Here is a 20,129-nt window from a genome sequence, read left to right as displayed (position 1 = left end):
TCTTTAGTCAGTTTTTGTTTTGCGGGAAAGTAAACGCTGGACTTCCTCTTAGCGTTTGCACAACAGAGATATGCAAGTTTCTCCGTCTCTGCCTGTCAAAGCTGTTTAGATGACGTTGCATCCCAATTTAACGGCATTATGGTAGTAATTGTAATCAAACCTATAACCTATACCTGCTAAAAAGCCATCCAATGCACACCTGCAAAGAAGTCAAACCATAGATGTCCATACATTACACTATGTATAATAATGAGTAAAGACACAGGGAGAATGTATATTTATTGAACTGTATTTAATACTTTGTACAAAAGCCTTTGTTGGCGATGACAGACTCCTGTATGGAGAAACCAGTTGCATGCATTGCCCAGGTGTAATTTTGGCCACTTATAGTTCACAGTCTTCAAATCCTGAAGGTCCCGTTTATGATTTCGACCTCCTGTAACGTTCCCTCAGACAGCCAGGTTGAAGGAACCTGTTGCTGAAACTGCTCTTCAGATTGTTGTGCATGTTATGAAGGGGGTGGGAGTCATTGTCCATGATTGCCAGCAGTCTTGCCAGCTTTCTGTCACCGATCACCACCTCCAGCGAGGTGAGCTTCATGCCAACAACAGATTCTGCCTTCCTGATGAGTTTGTTCAGTCTGTTTGTGTCCTTTGCTTTGATGCGTGCACCCCAGCACGCCACAGCAAAGAAGATGGTGCTCGCAACAACAGACTGATAACACATATCGAGCAGCCTGCTGAATACATTGAAAGATCTGAGCCTTCGTAGAAAGTAAAGCCGGCTCGAACCCTTTTTGTAGGCAGCGTCCGTATTGGCAGACCACTTGTGATCCAGTTGAACTCCCAGATACTTGTAGGATGTGACTGTTGCACAAAGGGGAGGGTCGGGATCTGTTTCTGCCAAAGTCCACCACCAGCTCCTTTGTTTTGGCCACATTCAGCTGCAGGTGATTCACCTCACACCATCTCACGAAACGATCAATCAGTCCTCTGTACTCCTTTTCCCATCGCATCTCCACACTTCCAATTATGGCTGTGTCATCAGAGAATTTCTGGAGGAGACAAGTTTCTGTGATGTACTTGAAGTCGGCTGTATAGATGGTGAAGAGGAAAGGAGACAGAACAGTTCCATGGGGTGCGCCTATGTTGCTGTTCAGACTCTCTGACACAGAGCTCTGCAGTCTCACAAACTGTGGTCTGCCTGTCAGGTAGTCGCGGATCCACTAGACCAGTGGAGCCTCCACCTGCATGTCCTCCAACTTCTCCTTCAGCAGGGAAGGAGAAGTAAACTCCCTGGGCAGATAATACAAGCAAAGTCTGATGGCAAGTAGCTTGACATCGCAGTAGCAGAAACACTCTAACAGAGATATGTCTCGGGTTACACCACCTGCAGTTCACAAACACACCCACCCCACCTCCTTTTTTCTGCCGCTGGCGTCGGTATCTCTGTCCATCCGAACCGTGAAGAAGCCAGGGATCAAAACAGCAGAGTCCGGTATCTGATCGTTCAGCCACATTTCAGTGAAGCACATTATGCTGGACTCTCTGAACTTTCTCTGGGTCTGGGTGAGCTAGGGACCTTACATTCCCCACAATGACTGCCAGCACACAGGGTTTAAACCTCTTCCTCTTCGATCTCTGTTTAACCCCCACTCTACAGCCCAGAGGTCTCCTTGTCAGTTCCTCAGTTTCTCAGTAATACTAAGTTTGACATTAAGCCACAGCGTCCACCTGAAATATGCACATGCAAATATCAGGACCAACTTAAAGCTCTTCTGCTGCCAAGTGCTTATGTTGCTTGGTAGAAAAACTTTAGTCTGATTCAACTTTTTAGTTTTTTGGAACCCAGCCTATGCAGTGCAGTGGTAACAATCAAATACATGAAGGTCAGGGAGGAAATCTATCATATCATATCATATCGTATCATTCCATTCCTTAGTCTGTCAGACATGTAAGAGTCATAATAAAATTGTCTGACTGTATTTTAACTGCTTTTATAGTATGCTTTAAAAAGTTTTTTGCTGTTTTGAGTTTTTCCTGCATGCAAAAAATATCTGGTACCCATCCCAACAGGTTTTGGCCTCCAATCAAAGGAAGATTGTAATAAAAAACATTTTTACCCAGATTTTTTAAAATGGGGCTTTAATTTACTCAAGCATAAAAACATTTCTGTATTGTCAAATGGCCAGAAACAAAAGGAAAATGCATGACAAGGTAACAAAGACTCAGTGCTCTAACTATAGGCAGACCAATCATGCTTTTCAAATAAAAAGAAAGAGAGAGAGAAAGAAGACGATGATGAGCCCTGATATGGAGCCTCATCCTCCTTTTTCCTTCTCCTCCATTGCCATCCACCTGCATGAGCACATAAGCTAATGTGCTATAACCCAACTCCACTCGCAACAATCTTCTCACGTTTCTGAATATAACCCGTAACTGTAATTATCTCATTCCAGTATAATTTCACTAAAATGGTGTTTGATACGATAGTTACAGTACTACTTTTAGAAAAGTATCCTGTCCAATACTTTCTTTGTGAGAACAGCTGGTAAGAATGAAAACAAAAAGAAAAGAAAGAAAAGACATGTTATCTGGAGGGTCTGCTGTTTAACAATGCGTTCTCCAGATTGCCAGAAATTTATGCAGATCTGCTGACCTGACGGCACATTGGCCCTGGACTCTCTTCCTATCTGGGTTGGGTCTTGCCTGATTTGGTAGACCCAAGGGCGTAGATTTGGCATGGACGGAAGGGACATGTCCCCACCAATATCCAGCGATTATTGAATTTTCCCCACCAATAATTTGATCTCTTCGAGCAAAGACAAACAAACCCGATAGAAAGAAAAAAAAAAGATCTGTCAACGTCTCATTCACCCAGCGGTGCAGAAAGAGTTAAATTACGTTCTCTACCGGAGTCCTACCTCATGTGACAAATATGGCCAATGTGATTGGCTGAGCCTTTCAGGGAGCTCTGTTCAGTTTTAGCAGCGGCAAGCCTGCGCTGCAATGAGGAGAGGAGGATGGCAGCAAAAAGGAAGAACCTGGATATAAAAAAAATATTTTTCAAACAAACCTGTAAATCACTTAAAGTCAAGTTCACTCATAAAATGTGTCCGTCATAATAACGTTACAGGCTATGCTAGGCCATACATGTCAACCCTCCTGATTTTTCCGGGAGAATCCCAAATTTCAGTGCCCCTCCCGAAAATCTCCCAGAGCCACCATTCTCCCGATTTTCCACCCGGACAACAACATTGAAAAACCATATCTCAGGTTGGCCCAGCTAATTCTAGTTTCCAACAATGGCTACTGCTGCAGCTACTTAGTTTTAATATTACTCTTATAAATTTCTCAGGGTCGCAAAATAAACTTTTAACATATTTTCAGGCGAGAATGTAGCTGTGTAAACTTCAAATACCTAAACATGTTGTTGTTTGGCCTTTTTCAGTGGTTTATTTGTTTGTGAGTAAATCGGTTTGGCTGAGATTAAAGTTATTATCTTAGATTAGATTAAATAAAACTTTATTAATCCCTCGGAAGAGTTCCTCCGGGGTTTTCACACAGCTGAATAAACGTCAAACAGAAAACTGATTAAACAGAAAACTGATTGAACAGAAGTGTGAGATGGTCGAGAATCTACGCCAGCATCCGGTTATAGTTTAGACAGCAAGGAGCAGACGGCAGAGGTGACGTAATTCTGAAGGCTAGACCGTCCAATTTCACAGTCGCTCATTTCCGGTCCACCCGGCTTTCAGACGACCCGGCCCACTTAGACCGCGAAGGCCAGGTCCTCAGGTGGACGCAGCTTCTGTATTTGGACACCCCTGGCCTGTTTCCGGCCGGACAATAATAACGGTGACATTTAACTTATTTTATCCGATAAGTAAACACTGTAAAAACTTTTGGTATGTATATGTATACCCCCCCAACAGCCCTTTTGAATGTCTCTCTAATGGACTACTTGCACTAACACTTCCGCGTTCTATGTAGTCCTGCTCCAGTGCTTCCGGTGCGGTTAAACCATGGCGACGTTCTACACTCGATGCCTACAAGAGCTCCCAAAATTGAACATCACCGATGTTCATCGGATTTGCAGAGTGACGACTACCCCCGCCAGCAAATTAGATAAAGGATTTAAGTTATATGCTGCATCATATATACACAACTACGAAGGTAAGAAAACGTAAATTAACTGACAAAGAAACGCTAGCTAACGTCAAATGCAAACACTACGTTACTCCGCTATGTCCTTCATTTGATGTCAGTTCTCTACATTACATGTTTTCTTAAACGGTGTTTTATGTCGTCCTAAACTATAGTTGAGGTTTTCTTAACTAATGTCACTTTTGTAGTTAGACACTGTTATAATGGCGTTAGGTAGTTGGCTAACTATGGAGGTAGTTAACTACCTAATGCTACTCTTGCTAAGTGTAAAATATATATGTTTAAGACATGCTGAAATGAGTAATACAGAAATAATGCTAATGGTACTTGTATCTTTATTCAGTGTCCAATAAAGACAGGTTGTCAGGGGAGGTCGGTGTGAGAGCCCTGTGCTACAGGTCAATGAGGAAGAGTGAGGCACCACACAGACTAAGTGTAGGCAGGAAGCTGTGTAAAGTTGTTAATCCCCGTTCTGTGGGGTTCAGTTCATTTAAGCATTAGTTAAGTTCATTCCTAAAGGCCCATCAACTTGAATGTTTTCCTTGTCTCCCTGCTTTATCACTCCTAATTTGACTAGTCAGATAGTTAAATCAACGTGTGTTTGGGTGATCAGAAACATTTGACAACAAGTTAATACTGCAAATATACACAATCTAAGTTATTACAGTTATCAAGCATGGTTAAGTTGTTTTAATAGGGAGAGAAGGAAACACTAAGCATTCAGGAGGGTGCGTAACCATAACACTGAACTATGTTCCTGTTCAGCTCTTCCATGAAGATGTTACATTTTTAATTTTCGTTCTTTCTTCTTAGATTAAGCTTCTGGATTCATCGCCGGTGATACTGACACATAGCCAGTGCTCCTGTGTGGCAGGCGCTGTTATGTGCAATCACACAGTGGCACTGCTCTTCCAAACAGCACACTACTCACAACTCAGAGTGCCGGTTGTCCCCCCTGTGCATAGCTGCACGGAATCTGAACAGCAATGGCACAAGCCACGGACAGTGGTAATTTAAATGAGGTTAAAGTTTGTGAATTAGTCCATGTTTACATATGAACAGCAACACCATCCATAGTAAATGTGTCTTCTGTTAGGGTGTGAGGCCAGGACCCATCAACTCCATGATCTTCACTAAGCCAGTACCAAATAGGATGGCCCAGACTGGAGTACGGTAATTACATTTGTAAAATTTGGTTTCATGTGTTACAAATGTATGTTGCTATTTTTTTCATACATACATGTGTCAGAATAGGTATTAATTTACATACAACATTACACTTTCTGAAGACGGCTAACTCAGTCATGTACATATACATCCCAGTCTCTAACTTATGCACCACTGTTTTACACCTTTTAGTTTTTAGTTTAGTTGTTGTTCAGTATAACAACCTTCTTCCTTACATTATTGTCATTGATGTTTTCTTTAGGAGTGGCTTCTACAGAGGCATGGTGGGTCCGTTACCAGATCCCTGCTTGTTCAGAATAACGGAGGCATATGCAAAATTTAATATTGAGGACAGGCCACTTGTGACCACAATGAACATGAGACCTGACAAGCCCCTTGTGGAAAGTGCCTTTGGGCTGGTGCAGGAGGGCAGTGTTCTGTCATATCAGCAGCCGGTTTTGACAACCCGGTACATCACACTACACCGCGATGCACCACCAACACCGCACTTGCCTCTGGAGGGGTATGACATCTTGCCATCAGATTGTGTGTTTGTGTGCTCAGAAGAAGAGCTTCTGCATCTGAAAAGCTTGTCTGTAACTCTGGAAATGGCTCACAAAATAGAGGAAGCTACACGTGAGCAAAGCTCTTCGTCTGAGTGGCATCAGCTCCGCAGGCCCAGAGTGACTGCCTCTAGGTTTCGGGAGGTGTGTCACGTCAGAGGCCAGAGCTCGGCCGAGTCACTAGCAGAGCGTATATTGAAGGGAACAAGGCAGACAGCAGACATGAGGAGAGGAACTGAGATGGAGCCTGCAATAGCAGCAGAGTATAGTAGGCTAATGAATGTTAACTACTCACCCTGTGGTCTGGTCATTCACCCCATTGCCCCCTGGCTTGCTGCATCTCCTGATGGTGTTGTTTTTGACCCCAATGAATACCCCCAGTTTGGCTTCGTCGAATTCAAATGTCCCAATGTACAAAACTTTATTGACTGCAAATATGTGCAGATGGAATGTGGTACCCCTAAACTAAAAAAGAGCCACGCATATTACTGGCAAGTGCAAGGACAACTGCTCATCAGTGGGATGCAGTGGTGTGACTTTGTTGTGTGGGCACAAGAGGACTACCTAGTGCAAAGAATATACATGGATACAGATGTGCACAATGCAATCAGAGAAAAGGCAGACTATTTCTTTTTTTACATATATATGCCAAGATACCCGTGTTTGAAAAAATGAACAGTGAAAACAGCAAAAAGAAAAACAGATCCTTCAGGCTGGCTGGAACAAAATAACTGATGTTTTATTTTCAATATATTTCATGAATTCTTTTGTTGTTACATGTTACCTTTATGTGACATCAATAAACTGTTATTTAAGCAATGGCATCAATTTAATTTTTAAAAACACACATTAAAACACTGAATTTGTGCAGAACTTATTTACATGGTAAGTATTTAAAACTCCATGCCTAGCATACTGATATACATTTAGACAATAACACAACTGAACTGTAGAAAATGACAAATGGTATTTTTGATGTTACAAAAGCTCAATGTCACTTATGGTTTTAAAACGATTTAGTGATTTACTTTATAATTTTGATAAATAGTTTTGTTGAATCTGAATAGTAATATAGTAGTATAATTAAACAGTATTATTAACATTAAACATTTGCAATGAATTTGAATTATCAATAACTGAAACTCAACTATCGGCACTCAAGTACCAGTTCTGTAATCAAGTATTGTCAGCTGAGAAGGAAGAAATGCAACTGTAGTGGCCTCAGCTGCAGGTCATTTTCCATAAGTTACTTGTACTGGCACTGGTGTCTTGGGAAAAATCCATCTTGTCTCACTTAACCCATTTTTTAACTAATGCTGTGTTCTGGTAATTTGACAGCATACATGCCACTGCAAACAGTTGGTTGATATTATAAACATGTGACATGGTAATGATGCTATCAAAAAGTTTGTTCTGTTTGATCCTCCTAATGACTCGCTCCACATGCACCCTGAGTCTGGCTATGGCCTGCGTCTCCTTAACCTGGTATGCTGGCATCTGCTTCTGCTTAGATAGAAAAGGTGGGCAGTACACTTTGCATTTACAACAATCAGTGATTAGGAAGCCCTTATCTACCATCACTGCCATGTCTTCAGTCAACTTCTCAGCAATGCCTGATTGTTTGAATAGTTCCTTGTCACTAACCGAACCAGCATACAGATTAGAGATGAATGTCACTGGACCATGTGGAGCTATGCCAACCAGGGCTTTCATCGTACATTTCACTTTGGAGAAGTGGTGAGGATGGTGTCTGACACCTCAGCTCTGTACAGTCAAGGATCATCTGGGTGTCTGAGAAATCTTTGAATTCCTCAGGGAGGTAAGCTTGCACTTCTTCACGTGTAAGCCAGATGCACTGAGACCCCAGTGCAGTGGCAAGAAAATTTGTCCATGTTGCAATAATGCGGCTCACTGTGGACTGGTGTATGTTAAATCGGTGTGCCAGGTCCCTCTCCTTCAAACCAACTGACAGGAAAACCAGGAAAAGAAAAAACTCATCAATTGGCTGTAGCAGCTGCCTCTGGAAGGTGAAAACAAAAGGGAAAATGTTACTCCTTAAGCTATGAACTAGTAAAATTATTCTTTTCTTGGCTAAATGTTTTGTAATGGTTAGGCATACCATACTGTACCATGGGGTAAACAATGAGGTGCTGTAGTGCACAGGTGTATGTATGTAAAGGATACTGAGTCTAGCATACATACACCTGTGTATGTATGCTACTGTACATAAAGTAATGTTATTGTACATAAATACAATAACATTACACCTCTAGTTCTAACTACCAACAAACCCATAACCTACTGTTGATGTGCGTGCAGGTGTCAACACTTCTTCGTTCCGATTGGCAGCTGACTTGGCTCTTGAAACCCGGATCATTTTATAGATGCAAGGCTCAATCAAAACCCAGAATGCCATCAAATGATCATAGCTTGGAAATCTATTCACGAGAGAGACATACATCATGTCAATCATTAATTAACATTACACACTGACATAAAAATAATGTGAACTGTGACAAATATGCTAATGGAATGCTGTATAAAATAGTCTGATTAAGAGTATTTGGTGTTGTATTTTACCTGTAGCATTAGGATATCGTTTAAATACTAAAGCATCTACATAAAACATACAATCAGCAGAGAAAAAGTACATTTCTATTTTGTTTTCATTAAGACTGGAAAAACTTTCGAAATTTAACTGATGGTGACCTTGGTATATTTTAAACAGTTAGCTTGAATAGAACTTAGATGTACCTGGTATAGAATCGGATGTCAGTGTCGGAGCCAGCAAAACGCTGTAACCCAAATTCTCGCTGGACACGTAACTCCTGTATTTCCTTCCTCAGAGTCTCCACGTCTTCGGACAGGTCTTCTGCAGCTGATGCAGATATGTCCAATGCAGATGGCTCAGGGACTGAGCAGTAGTCATGATCTCTTGTAAGACTTTGCTCTTCTTGATCGTCAGGAGGAACTAGTTCAGGGCGTCGCTCCGTTCTCTCCCAAACACTACGCCGCGGTGGTTCAACTTTATAGCCATTCCACTCAAAAAGTGTTGGTACAGCACCTTTAATAAGCCGCCTTCGACCATCGAGGGTTGTTGGCTCTATGAGTTGATCACTGGCAAAGTGTCTGCAGCAGACCCTGGTGTGAGAGGTAATCGTGAAATGATCCCGGCGTATGTTTACCAGCCATTGTCTTCTCAAGTCGGAATGGGTCGGAAAGGCATGAAAACTTAGTATGCCGTTAAATTTGGCTGAAGCTGAACAAAGTGGGACACAGCAATGCTCGGAGTATTTCTTCTCCTGTTTTTGAAAATGTTCTGTTTTAAATACTTTCCTTTTTATACTCATTCTGAAGCGACATTAGCATAGCTACCGATAGATAAGCAAACGTACCGGAAACGCACAAGCGGTACTATTTGGAAACGGAAATACGTCACATGCCCTAGTGCAAGTAGTCTATTCTGAGGTCTCAAGGTTGGCAAGTATGTGCTAGGCTTTGGCCCACATCAGTCTAAAATTGTATGTAACCATGAAAAAAGTGTTGCCGTGTCCACCAGCAGAGACTGGACAGTATAGATGTAAAACAAATATGCCAGCAGTTTACCTCAGTTAACGAGAGGAGCAGGCATGTGTTTGGCTCCTTCACATAGTGGACATTGAGTTGTTGTGTGGGGAACCAGTAGTCCATGTCTGTTGCTGTAACAGTAGTTCATGTTTAGAATGAAAAATCCCAGCTCACTGATCTGATCGGGGCAGTAGTGCCTAAAATGTTGCATAATGTTGCTGAGAGATCTTTTACTTTGTGGTCATCTTAGATGAGTAGTTTTATGGACAAAACCCAGCAGGTCATTCAGTGTTCGCTTAGTGCTAATGCATCAGAGATGTTGGTGTAACTGAAGTAATGTTGTTAAGTCCTTAAGGTCATATTCTTTTATTGTCATGACTGTATTTGAAGCTATTTTTGAATGATACCTGATTTATATGGAATATGGCTGAAGTAAACTAAAGCCTAAAATACTCATTCATTTGTTTAATAGTAATTTAACATTATATAATTCAAATATAAAACTTTGAATTGTGATTTTAAATGGTTTAAAAGCATGTAGAATAGCATATGTAGGCAAGTATATTTCTCCTTTTTTTTATCAAGAAGCAAAGACAAAAAGGAAAAAGAAAGGAAACACGGCAGGGTTCGGTGGTTGAATCATCCGTCCCCACCAACGCCAAAACCAGATCTACGCCCTTGGGTAGACCCCAGCCTCTATCAGTCTGGTGCTTAGAGCTTGTTCTTGTGCTGCCATGATTAGTGCCTCTGGGGTGTCTTTTAGTTCTTCTTTCTCGTGTTTCTGCTGCTTGAGATATTCATTAATCACATAATCAGTTGTGGCCATCTGTCTGATGTGCTCATGTTGTTGGATAGTGGTTCTGACACTCACTACCGTAATCCTCGGCCTCCTTCCGCTTAGTGTTCTGGATTTGGAGATAAACCCTCCATGTATGGTAAGGAGCCTTCTTGTCTTGATGTTTGTGGCATTTGCCATAGAATACCAGAAGTGGCAGGTCCACCACTGGCATCCTATGCTTTTTACAGATTAGAGCCTGTTTACTATGAGCACATATGACAAACATGAAAGCTTCTGGGTAAGATGTGGCGTATTTATGCTGCTTTTAATGTCGTTCAACATGGTGGTGGGTCAGTGATGGTCTGGGGAGGCATATCCATGGAGGGAAGCACAGACCTCCACAGGGTAGGCAGCAGCACACTGACATTAGACATCGGGAGGAAGTCCTTGCTGTTCTTACTGACTCTTTTCTGTATGCTTGACTTTACAGATTTATTATTGTTAGTATTATTATTGTTAGGATAAGTTTTAAGTTGCCTGGAAGGAATAATCATGTCTCTACAAAGTGCAGTATAAGAACATATGACATGAGTAAGTGTGTCCAAATCATTCCAGCAAATCCCTTATCCCAGTGTGTGCAGTCATAATACTCTTGCAAGCAGAGCACAAATTGTTCTGTCCAGTTCTTTATCTCCTTCATCTGTGCTTTCTGTCTTTTTAAGACTGCTTTATAAGTGGGCACGGTTGTGGTCTGCAGTACCAAGTGGAGGTAGCGGGTAGTGGGACTAACTTGTACAGTGAGGCAACGTTTTGTCTAGTAGGACTGTCTGGTAGGACAGGAGACATCCATACATACATTTGTCCAACAATGGCCTTGTAGTACCATATCACCCTACTAGAGCACTTCGCTCTCGCTCTGCAGGCCTACTTGTTGTTCCTAGAGTATTTAAAAGTAGAATGGGAGGCAGAGCCTTCAGTTTTCATGCCCCTCTTCTGTGGAACCAGCTTCCAGTTTGGATTCAGGAGACAGACACTATCTCTACTTTCAAGATCAGGCTTCAAACTTTCCTTTTTGCTAAAGCATATAGTTAGGGCTGGACCAGGTGACCCTCAATCCTCCCTTAGTTATGCTGCAATAGACGTAGGCTGCCGGGGATTCCCATGATGCATTGAGTTTTTCCTTTCCAGTCACCTTTCTCACTCACTATGTGTTAACAGACCTCTCTGGACTGAATCATACTTGTTATTAACCTCTGTCTCTCTTCCACAGCATGTCTTTATCCTGTCTTCCTTCTCTCACCCCAACTGGTCGCTGCAGATGGCCGCCCCTCCCTGAGCCTGGTTCTGCTGGAGTTTTCTTCCTGTTAAAAGGGAGTTTTTCCTTCCCACTGTCACCAAAGTGCTTGTTCATAGGGGGTCATATGATTGTTGGGCTTTTCTCTGTCTGTATTATAATAGGGTCTACCTTACAATGTAAAGTGGCTTGAAGAAAATGTTGTTGTGATTTGATGCTGTATACATAAAATAAAATAAAACTGAATACTGATAGAAGTTAAATAGTCTTTAAGCGAGACGTGATTAAAATCATCTAGAATGAAGTTAGGTGCCTCTGGTGAAAGTGATTGCCGTTTATTCACTACATCACTGCTGTTATAAAAAGCTGTGGGAACAGGTAAAATGGACAAACTGATACTGATAAAAGTTCAACATCTGCTGTGCAGATTAGTTCCATGACAGTCACAGAGTTACAGTTTCATTCAGTAAAATAAAGACATACGTCGCCTCCTTGAGTTTTCTGGGTCACCTCGGCCTTTCGATCTAGACAAAAGGGTAATCTGAATCCCTCCAGAAAAAGGTCTGAAATCCTTTTTGGCCCCACTAAGCAATGTCTCTATAAAGGCTAAAATGCCACAATCTCTAAAATCCTTTTAGAATCAATGTTTCCCTGGAGCACACTCAGTTTGCTCCTCAGAACGTTGGCCATGATAACCAAGAGCAGGGGAAGCCGGGTGTTTTCTCAGGAGCAACTTTACGCCAGCGTGTTTATCCTGCTTCCTCCTCCTGCGTGACTCACTAGGGATAATTTTGTGTGGAAGAAGAGGCATATGACATGTGAAATGCTCATTTATATGTGAGTGTGCACAGAGCCTGGACCAAAAAGCCTAGTTTAACAGATATAGCTGATAACCACCACTGTGATACTTACTGTCTCGACTGGGCTTGCCAAGTCAATTAATGCAAAGAAAGCCTCGCTGTGTTGAGCTTCTTTCATAGTATACCCTTGTGCCCTAATCTCACAGTGTGTTGCGTCACTGAGAGCTGCTGAGCTATGTAGGGTTGTGCCTGGTACTAGCAGAGGCTGGGAAAAAGGAGGAGGGGGTAGAAAAGGAGAGGCAGGAGGAGAGTTAAGTCTGCTTGTCGTGTCTTAGTTTTATTCATTTATTACGTTTCAGAATAAAACCAAAGGCTGACTGTGTTTCAGCTTTTTTGTCAGCTCTTTGTATAATTAAGACTCCATTGCTGAAGAAATAGCATGTTCAAGTGCATTTAAAGTTTGCTGAACAACATTTAGACTGTCTGTGAAATACTGGGGCGAGTCTGATCAGATCGGACCAAAATTGAACTGTTTGGATGCCACAATACAGATCCTGTTTGGACGTCAAAAGCCACTGCGTATCACCCCCAAAACACGATACCAGCAGTGACGTTTGAAGGTGGAACTATGCTGTAGGGCTGTTTATTGGCATATGGCACTGGCAGTCCTCTAAAAATCGAAGGAAGGATGAATGGAAAAATGTACCCAGACATTCTTGATAAAAATTGACTGCCATCTACCAGGATGATGAAGATGAAATAAGGGTGGATCTTTCAGCAATGCAATGATCCAAAGCACACAGCCAAAGAAACTGTCAACTGGTTTCAGAGAAAGAAAATAAAGCTGCTAGAATGGCCCAGCCAATCACCTGACATGAATCCAATTGAAAAACTCACAGTTCACAGAAGGTGCCTTCAGGATGTGAAGGTTGTTTGTGTGGAAGAATGGGCCACAATCACACCTGAGCAATGCATGCAACTAGTTTCTCCGTACGGGAGTCTTGAAGCTGTCGTCACCAACAAAGGCTTCTGTACAAAGTAATAAATACATTTCAGTAACAGTGTTCAATATTGTTCCTTGTGCCATTTCTCATAATGACACATAATTTATGGACATCTATTGTTTGATTTCTTTGCATGTGTGGATTGGATGGGTTCTTACCAGCAACCGGTGAGAGTTTCATCTCAGTAGCGCCTTTCCAAATATATTGAATGCCAGAGTTACTTGAGTGGCTCATAAAAAATGTCTATGCTTTTGACTTTCACTTTTAGATCGCCCAACCCCGCTAACAATTTGTCCTTAAAAGATCCAAAGTTTGAAATCAGACCATAGAAGATCGGCTTAATTGTGTGTGTGTGTGTGTGTGTGTGTGTGTGTGTGTGTGTGTGTGTGTGTGTGTGTGTGTGTGTGGTTAGACAGTCACTTCAATCTGACTTTGCTACAGGAAGTCACCAAAATTTTTCTCACTGGATAGTCTCTTCCCACTGCCATCACTGCAGGTACCACCCTTTCCAAGCTGGAACAAACACTGGTGTAACCGATTTACAGTAACAGGAAAGTGGGTCGCCCACAGGGCTCCACTGCCAGGGGAAGCATTGAGCAAGTTTTCCATATCTCACCCAGATTTCCATAGATTTATTGGACAGTAAATGCCACTACTCTGTGGAGTGAGGGCTGATTGATGGTCCATTCAGGTTGGTTTGTTTTTTTCCCCCACAGATATGAGCCACCACACAGAAGTAATTTGCAGTTTGGTACGGCAATCCAGTAAGTTACACCTGCAAATAGAGAGAAAATTGGCCATGACGATTTGCACCTGCTCTACCAGGTGTAACAATTGAGTTTAACATCCAGGCATCCATGAAAACGGAATTTATGACATTTAACGGAGTTAGAAGTTAGCAGGGAGTTAGCTCGTTAGCTTCTATCTAAATACAATATAGCATGTCCTGACTGCGGGGGTTTGGAAACAAATTCAAACGTACAGCTCTGTTATCACTTCCAACATAAATGAAGACAGAAAACTAAACAGCAGTGACGTTTGTAGGGTTACTGAAGTTTGGCTAGCTGGTATATAATGATGTGCTACGTGACCGCTAGCGACACAGCTATGTTAGCATAATATAAACAAGCTAACTTTTTTCCACTGGATAAAAGTTAACGTGAGTGTTCTCGGTGGTCAGGAACAAATGTAATCGCATGGCAGGATGCTGTAAAAGGACCAAACTTCAGTCAGGAGAACAACTGAGATAATCCATCCACAATACGAGGTTAGTCATTCATATACTGCTGCATGGGCTGGGCTGTAGTTACATCCTAAGGTTTTAAAAACTGAGCTTAAATAAATGATTAGCGGTAATAAAAGCCGAGGGAGGTCAACAGGGATCACTGACTGTTTTGGGAGCTTTTTGAGATTAAATAGAAGAAAATGCATAACATTAAACATGTTAACAACACAAAAGCCATATTAAACGCAGACTACTTTAGACCCGGAAGTAGGATTCGTCACGTCATCACTTAACGACCAGATAACGAAGGGAGTGGACTGGACACCACGTGGTCAGACACTCCTCCTCCGTGATATATGTGGCCTTACGCTCTCTGACAGCTTTCAGCTGATGTACACAATGGCCTCCTTACCTGCTGGGACAAAATGGCCCGCAGCCTCTGGCACTGCTCCATCCACTGGACCAGATCTGGCTCCACATTTTGGGTGAGCTCAGTCAAGGGACTGGATAACTCTGCAAACCCAGGCACAAACCAACAGTAGTACCCAGCCAGCCCCAAGAACCTTTTTTGGTCTTGGGACGCGGGCAGGATGCGATGGCTGTTGTTTTCTCCATCTGAGTGCATCCACTCTGTCACACCTGCAACTGTTGCAGAATGCTGCGGCACAGCTTTTAACTGGTAAAAAGATAATTTGAGCATATTACTCCAGTTCTGGCCTCCTTACATTGGCTTCCAATTGAATTTAGAATCTATTTTAAAATCCTTTCACTGGTTATAAAATCCTTAAATGGTCTGGCACCTCATTGTCCCCCCTCATTCACTCCGGTCAGCTGAGCTGTTGCTCTCAGTCAGTAGATCACGGCTGAAACTTAGAGGAGACTCTACTGTTGCCCCAAAGCTTTGGAATGATCTTCCTCTTCACATTAGGCAATCTGCATCAGTGCTGGTTTCTAAATCCAGATTAAAAACTCATTTTTATTCACTGGCCTTTGACTCGGTGGGTAACTGACAGTTATTTTATTGCTGTTTAATTATTGTAGTTATTATTCTTTTTGTTGTTTTGTACATTTTATGTTTCTGCTGTAAATGTTGGAATGCTACTACGCAAGTAACCCCGGCGGAAGGGGCTACATGAATAGGATGAGGGACCTATGGATTCTTCGATACCCAACATCCACAATGACGGCGAAACAACTAGTAGCTCAGTGTTCCAACATTCGAAAGAAGGGACTGCTCTCACAGCTAGAGATTGACGAGGTACAACACAAATGCTACGGCAAGGAGGAGTCAGGACGCCAGGTCAGGGGGGCGATATCATCACCCCCACCCGAGATTGGGTACATAGCCCCAAGTGCGATAGGAGAAGGATCGTTGAGTGCGAGAGGAACTGACCTGAAAAATAGGATCATGGCCAAGCTTGAAACCTGGATCCCCCGTAGCCGGTTACCAAGATTACGTGAAGTACCCTCAGAAGGTCTGCTAGATGATGTTAATCAGAATCAGAATCAGAATCAGAATACTTTATTGATCCCTGGGGGAAATTATTTTTTGTTACAGCATGTATGTTAATGCAGCACTACGGGCAATACCTACAACCACGATTACCGACACTAACAAGCTGATCTACAATACGGCAGCAGTGATCAGTGAGATGCTTGGCTACAAGTTGAACAGCGACAAGGGGCAGTACCCTCCATGGAGAAGGAGGCTAGAGGGCAAGATCAAAGTAGCACGGAGGGAGGTTAGCCAACTAACGGAGTTGTATGGAAGCCCCAAACGCAATTTCATTGTTCTTGACAATGACAATAAATAAATAAATACTAAATACTAAGACAAATAAGGTGCCTAAGAAATACAGCAAGCTGTCCATACCTGAGGCCTTGGAAACTGCCAAGCAAAGACTCACAGCCTTGGCCAGCCGCTTGAGGAGGTACACCAGAGAGATAGAAGGCAGGAGAATAAACCAGCTGTTCTCCACAGAACCAGCAAAGGTGTACTCTCAGTGGCAAGGGAACAATAAGAGAACAGCACCACCAAGGCTGGAGACGGAGCAATACTGGAAGAGCATATGGGAGAAGGATGCAACCCATAACGGCAATGCTCAGTGGCTAGAGGATCTGAGGGCAGACCACAGCGACCTCCCTGAACAGGGTCCAGTAACCATCACAGTGGCAGATATCCAAGAAAGGGTCTCCAGTATGAAGAGTTGGACAGCACCAGGGCCCGACATGGTTCACGCCTACTGGCTGAAGAAGCTGACTGCACTCCACGAGCGTCTGGCAGCACAAATGAACCAGCTGCTAGTTAACGAGAGACACCCGGAATGGCTAACTGAAGGCCGGACGGTCCTGATCCCCAAGGACCCCAAGAAGGGACCGGTCCCCTCCAACTACCGACCAATAACCTGCCTCAGTACTACATGGAAGCTCCTGTCAGGCATCATATCGGCTAAGATGAACAGGCACATGGGTCAATACATGAGCGGGACACAGAAAGGAATTGGCAAGAATACCAGAGGCGCAAAACACCAGCTACTGGTAGACAGAACAATCAGCCGAGACTGCAAGACCAGACTGACCAACCTGTGCACTGCCTGGATTGATTACAAGAAGGCCTATGACTCAATGCCCCACAGCTGGATACTGGAATGCCTAGAATTGTACAAGATCAATGGGACGCTAAGAGCCTTCATCAGGAACTCAATGGGGATGTGGCGTACAACACTAGAGGCCAACTCCAAGCCCATAGCACAAGTCACCATCAAGTGCGGGATCTACCAAGGAGATGCTCTGTCCCCACTCCTGTTCTGCATAGGCCTGAACCCCCTCAGTGAGATCATTAACAAGACTGGCTACGGATACCGACTACGGAACGGAGCAGTTGTCAGCCACCTCCTGTACATGGATGACATCAAGCTGTATGCCAAGAGTGAACGAGACATCGATTCACTGATCCACACTACCAGGCTATACAGCAATGACATTGGAATGTCGTTCGGACTGGAGAAGTGTAGCCGGATGGTAACAAAGAGAGGGAAGGTAGTCAGAACTGAGGGGATTAAACTACCAGAAGGCAACATTGCAGACATAGAGGACAGTTACAAGTACTTGGGGATCCCGCAGGCGAATGGGAACCATGAAGAGGCCGCTAGAAAAGCTGCAACCACCAAGTACCTGCAGAGGGTCAGGCAAGTCCTGAGGAGTCAGCTGAATGGTAAGAACAAGATCCGGGCCATCAACACGTACGCCCTACCCGTGATCAGGTACCCTGCTGGGGTAATAGGCTGGCCAAAGGAGGAGATAGAAGCCACTGACATAAAGACAAGAAAGCTCCTTACCATGCATGGAGGGTTTCACCCCAAGTCCAGCACCCTGAGGCTGTACGCTAAGCGGAAGGAAGGGGGCCGGGGACTGGTGAGTGTCAGCACCACAGTCCAGGATGAGACAAGGAACATCCAAGAATACATTGGGAAGATGGCCCCAACTGACCGAGTGCTCAGTGAATACCTCAGGCAGCAGAAACCCAAGAAAGAGGAGGGAGACGAGGAACCATCATGGAAGGACAGGCCCCTGCACGGTATGTACCACCGGCAGATAGAGGAGGTGGCTGATATCCAGAAATCCTACCAGTGGCTGGACAAAGCTGGACTGAAAGACAGCACAGAGGCACTAATCATGGCAGCACAAGAACAAGCTCTGAGCACAAGATCCATAGAGGCTGGGGTCTATCACACCAGGCAAGACCCCAGGTGCAGGCTGTGTAAAGATGCCCCAGAGACAATCCAGCACATAACAGCAGGGTGCAAGATGCTAGCAGGCAAGGCATACATGGAACGCCATAACCAAGTGGCCGGCATAGTGTACAGGAACATCTGTGCCGAGTATAACCTGGAAGTCCCGAGGTCAAAATGGGAGATGCCCCCAAGGGTGGTGGAGAATGACCGAGCTAAGATCCTGTGGGACTTCCAGATACAGACGGACAAAATGGTGGTGGCTAACCAACCGGACATAGTGGTGGTAGACAAACAGAAGAAGACGGCCGTAGTGATCGATGTAGCGGTTCCGAATGACAGCAATATCAGGAAGAAGGAACACGAGAAGCTGGAGAAATACCAAGGGCTCAGAGAAGAGCTCGAGAGGATGTGGAGGGTGAAGGTAACGGTGGTCCCCGTGGTAATCGGAGCACTAGGTGCGGTGACTCCCAAGCTAGGCGAGTGGCTCCAGCAGATCCCGGGAATAACATCGGAGATCTCTGTCCAGAAGAGCGCAGTCCTGGGAACAGCTAAGATACTGCGCAGGACCCTCAAGCTCCCAGGCCTCTGGTAGAGGACCTGAGCTTGATATATATCATCCACAACACTACACACTAACTACACAAGACAACACATTAAGTACACACTCCAAACACGCTAAACGTCACAAATCTCTCACATCTCAAAACTCTCTCTCTCTCTCCGTCACTCCTAAAACTTCCCCCTCTTCCTAAACAACCAAATGTCATGGTGCCATATCATTTTTTGATTGGTTGACATTTTTCCACCAACACGAAAGGGCTGATTTTTGTTTGTTTTTTTATTTTTTTGGTCATATGCAGAGAGTGCTCGCTGCGCTGTCCTTAGACGTTAAACATGACGAAACTATTGAGAAAAAAACGCGTATATATCGTTTATCATGACTCTGGTTTTACCTCAGCCAAACAGCAGCATTCATGCGATTGTTTTGCCGCCTTATCTCGTGTTGTGCCAAAAAGTTATCGCCCAGATTACTTACAGCTACTTCCGTGCAACTGATATAAGATGCAGTAAGCTGAAGACAGCTTCAGCCGCCTGTTTGTTGAAAAATAGTAACACGACCGCACCGCATTTTCTTGTTAGTAACGGTAACGGCGTTGTAACGATAGGAATAGTAATTATTTAGATTACTCGTTACTGAAAAAGGTAACATCGTTACTTGTGCAGAGCATTATTAAATCTGCCCTGTGGGCTCCGTTATTATTGAGGTCATACTCAAATAAGTATTTAGATTTTGTTTTAGAGCTCACATGGGAACCGCAATACAAAAGCAGACTGGGAATCAATATTTTTTTTAAAGTTACCTGATGGGTTTGCAGTGTTTCCGATATTATAGTCAAACTTTAGAAATGTGTTCATAATGAAGTGCAGTCATCTACTTCAAATCACCTTCATGTAGTTTGTTGTTTGTTCTTCTCTCAGTTCTGTACTATACAATGTTGAAATGTCAAAATGCTTCAGTTAATGGGAAAGTTGATCAATTGCAACACTGATAACAAGTCCACACAGTCTGTTTTACTTTAATGTCTAACTGTTGTGTTAGGTATATTTTGTATAACTCCCTACAGCTAGATTTAGGATGACTGGGAAAGTACTAACTCTTGTCTCACTCTTTTTGTTTTGTTTAATTAATGGGGCTTAGAAAGATCGAAAGATCGAGCTTGAAGGATAAACCGCCCGCAGGGGCGTGCTGGGTGTTTTTTTTTTTTTATATATACATACATACACATTGGGTGAATGTGCAGTAGTAGCAGCAAGCAGGTGAATTCTGTAC

General features: G+C 43.4%; 2 protein-coding genes across 2 annotated transcripts; one reads left to right on the top strand and one right to left on the bottom strand.

Annotated features, from left to right (window-relative positions):
- The first annotated feature begins 3,964 nt into the window (after positions 1-3,964).
- Positions 3,965-6,571, top strand: LOC146640238 (uncharacterized). Its single transcript, XM_085352871.1, has 5 exons — positions 3,965-4,175; positions 4,510-4,601; positions 4,980-5,174; positions 5,263-5,339; positions 5,596-6,571. Exons 1-5 carry the CDS (start codon positions 4,025-4,027, stop codon positions 6,569-6,571), a joined length of 1,491 nt encoding a protein of 496 aa, XP_085208997.1. The 5' UTR covers positions 3,965-4,024.
- A 985-nt stretch (positions 6,572-7,556) lies between these two features.
- LOC146640237 (uncharacterized) lies at positions 7,557-9,336 on the bottom strand. Its single transcript, XM_085352757.1, has 3 exons — positions 8,651-9,336; positions 8,199-8,334; positions 7,557-7,916 (listed from the first exon to the last, which is right to left on the bottom strand). The coding sequence occupies exons 1-3, from the start codon at positions 9,244-9,246 to the stop codon at positions 7,557-7,559; spliced, it is 1,092 nt and encodes a 363-aa protein (XP_085208883.1). The 5' UTR covers positions 9,247-9,336.
- Positions 9,337-20,129: the final 10,793 nt, after the last annotated feature.

The sequence above is a fragment of the Diplotaxodon limnothrissa genome, linkage group LG1 (assembly GCF_057381915.1).
Source record: "Diplotaxodon limnothrissa isolate DT_005_m linkage group LG1, D_limnothrissa_male_GT1.1, whole genome shotgun sequence".
NCBI lineage: Eukaryota > Metazoa > Chordata > Actinopteri > Cichliformes > Cichlidae > Diplotaxodon > Diplotaxodon limnothrissa.
Note: the sequence above shows the minus strand (reverse complement) of the source record. Positions and strands in the feature narration are given on the sequence as shown.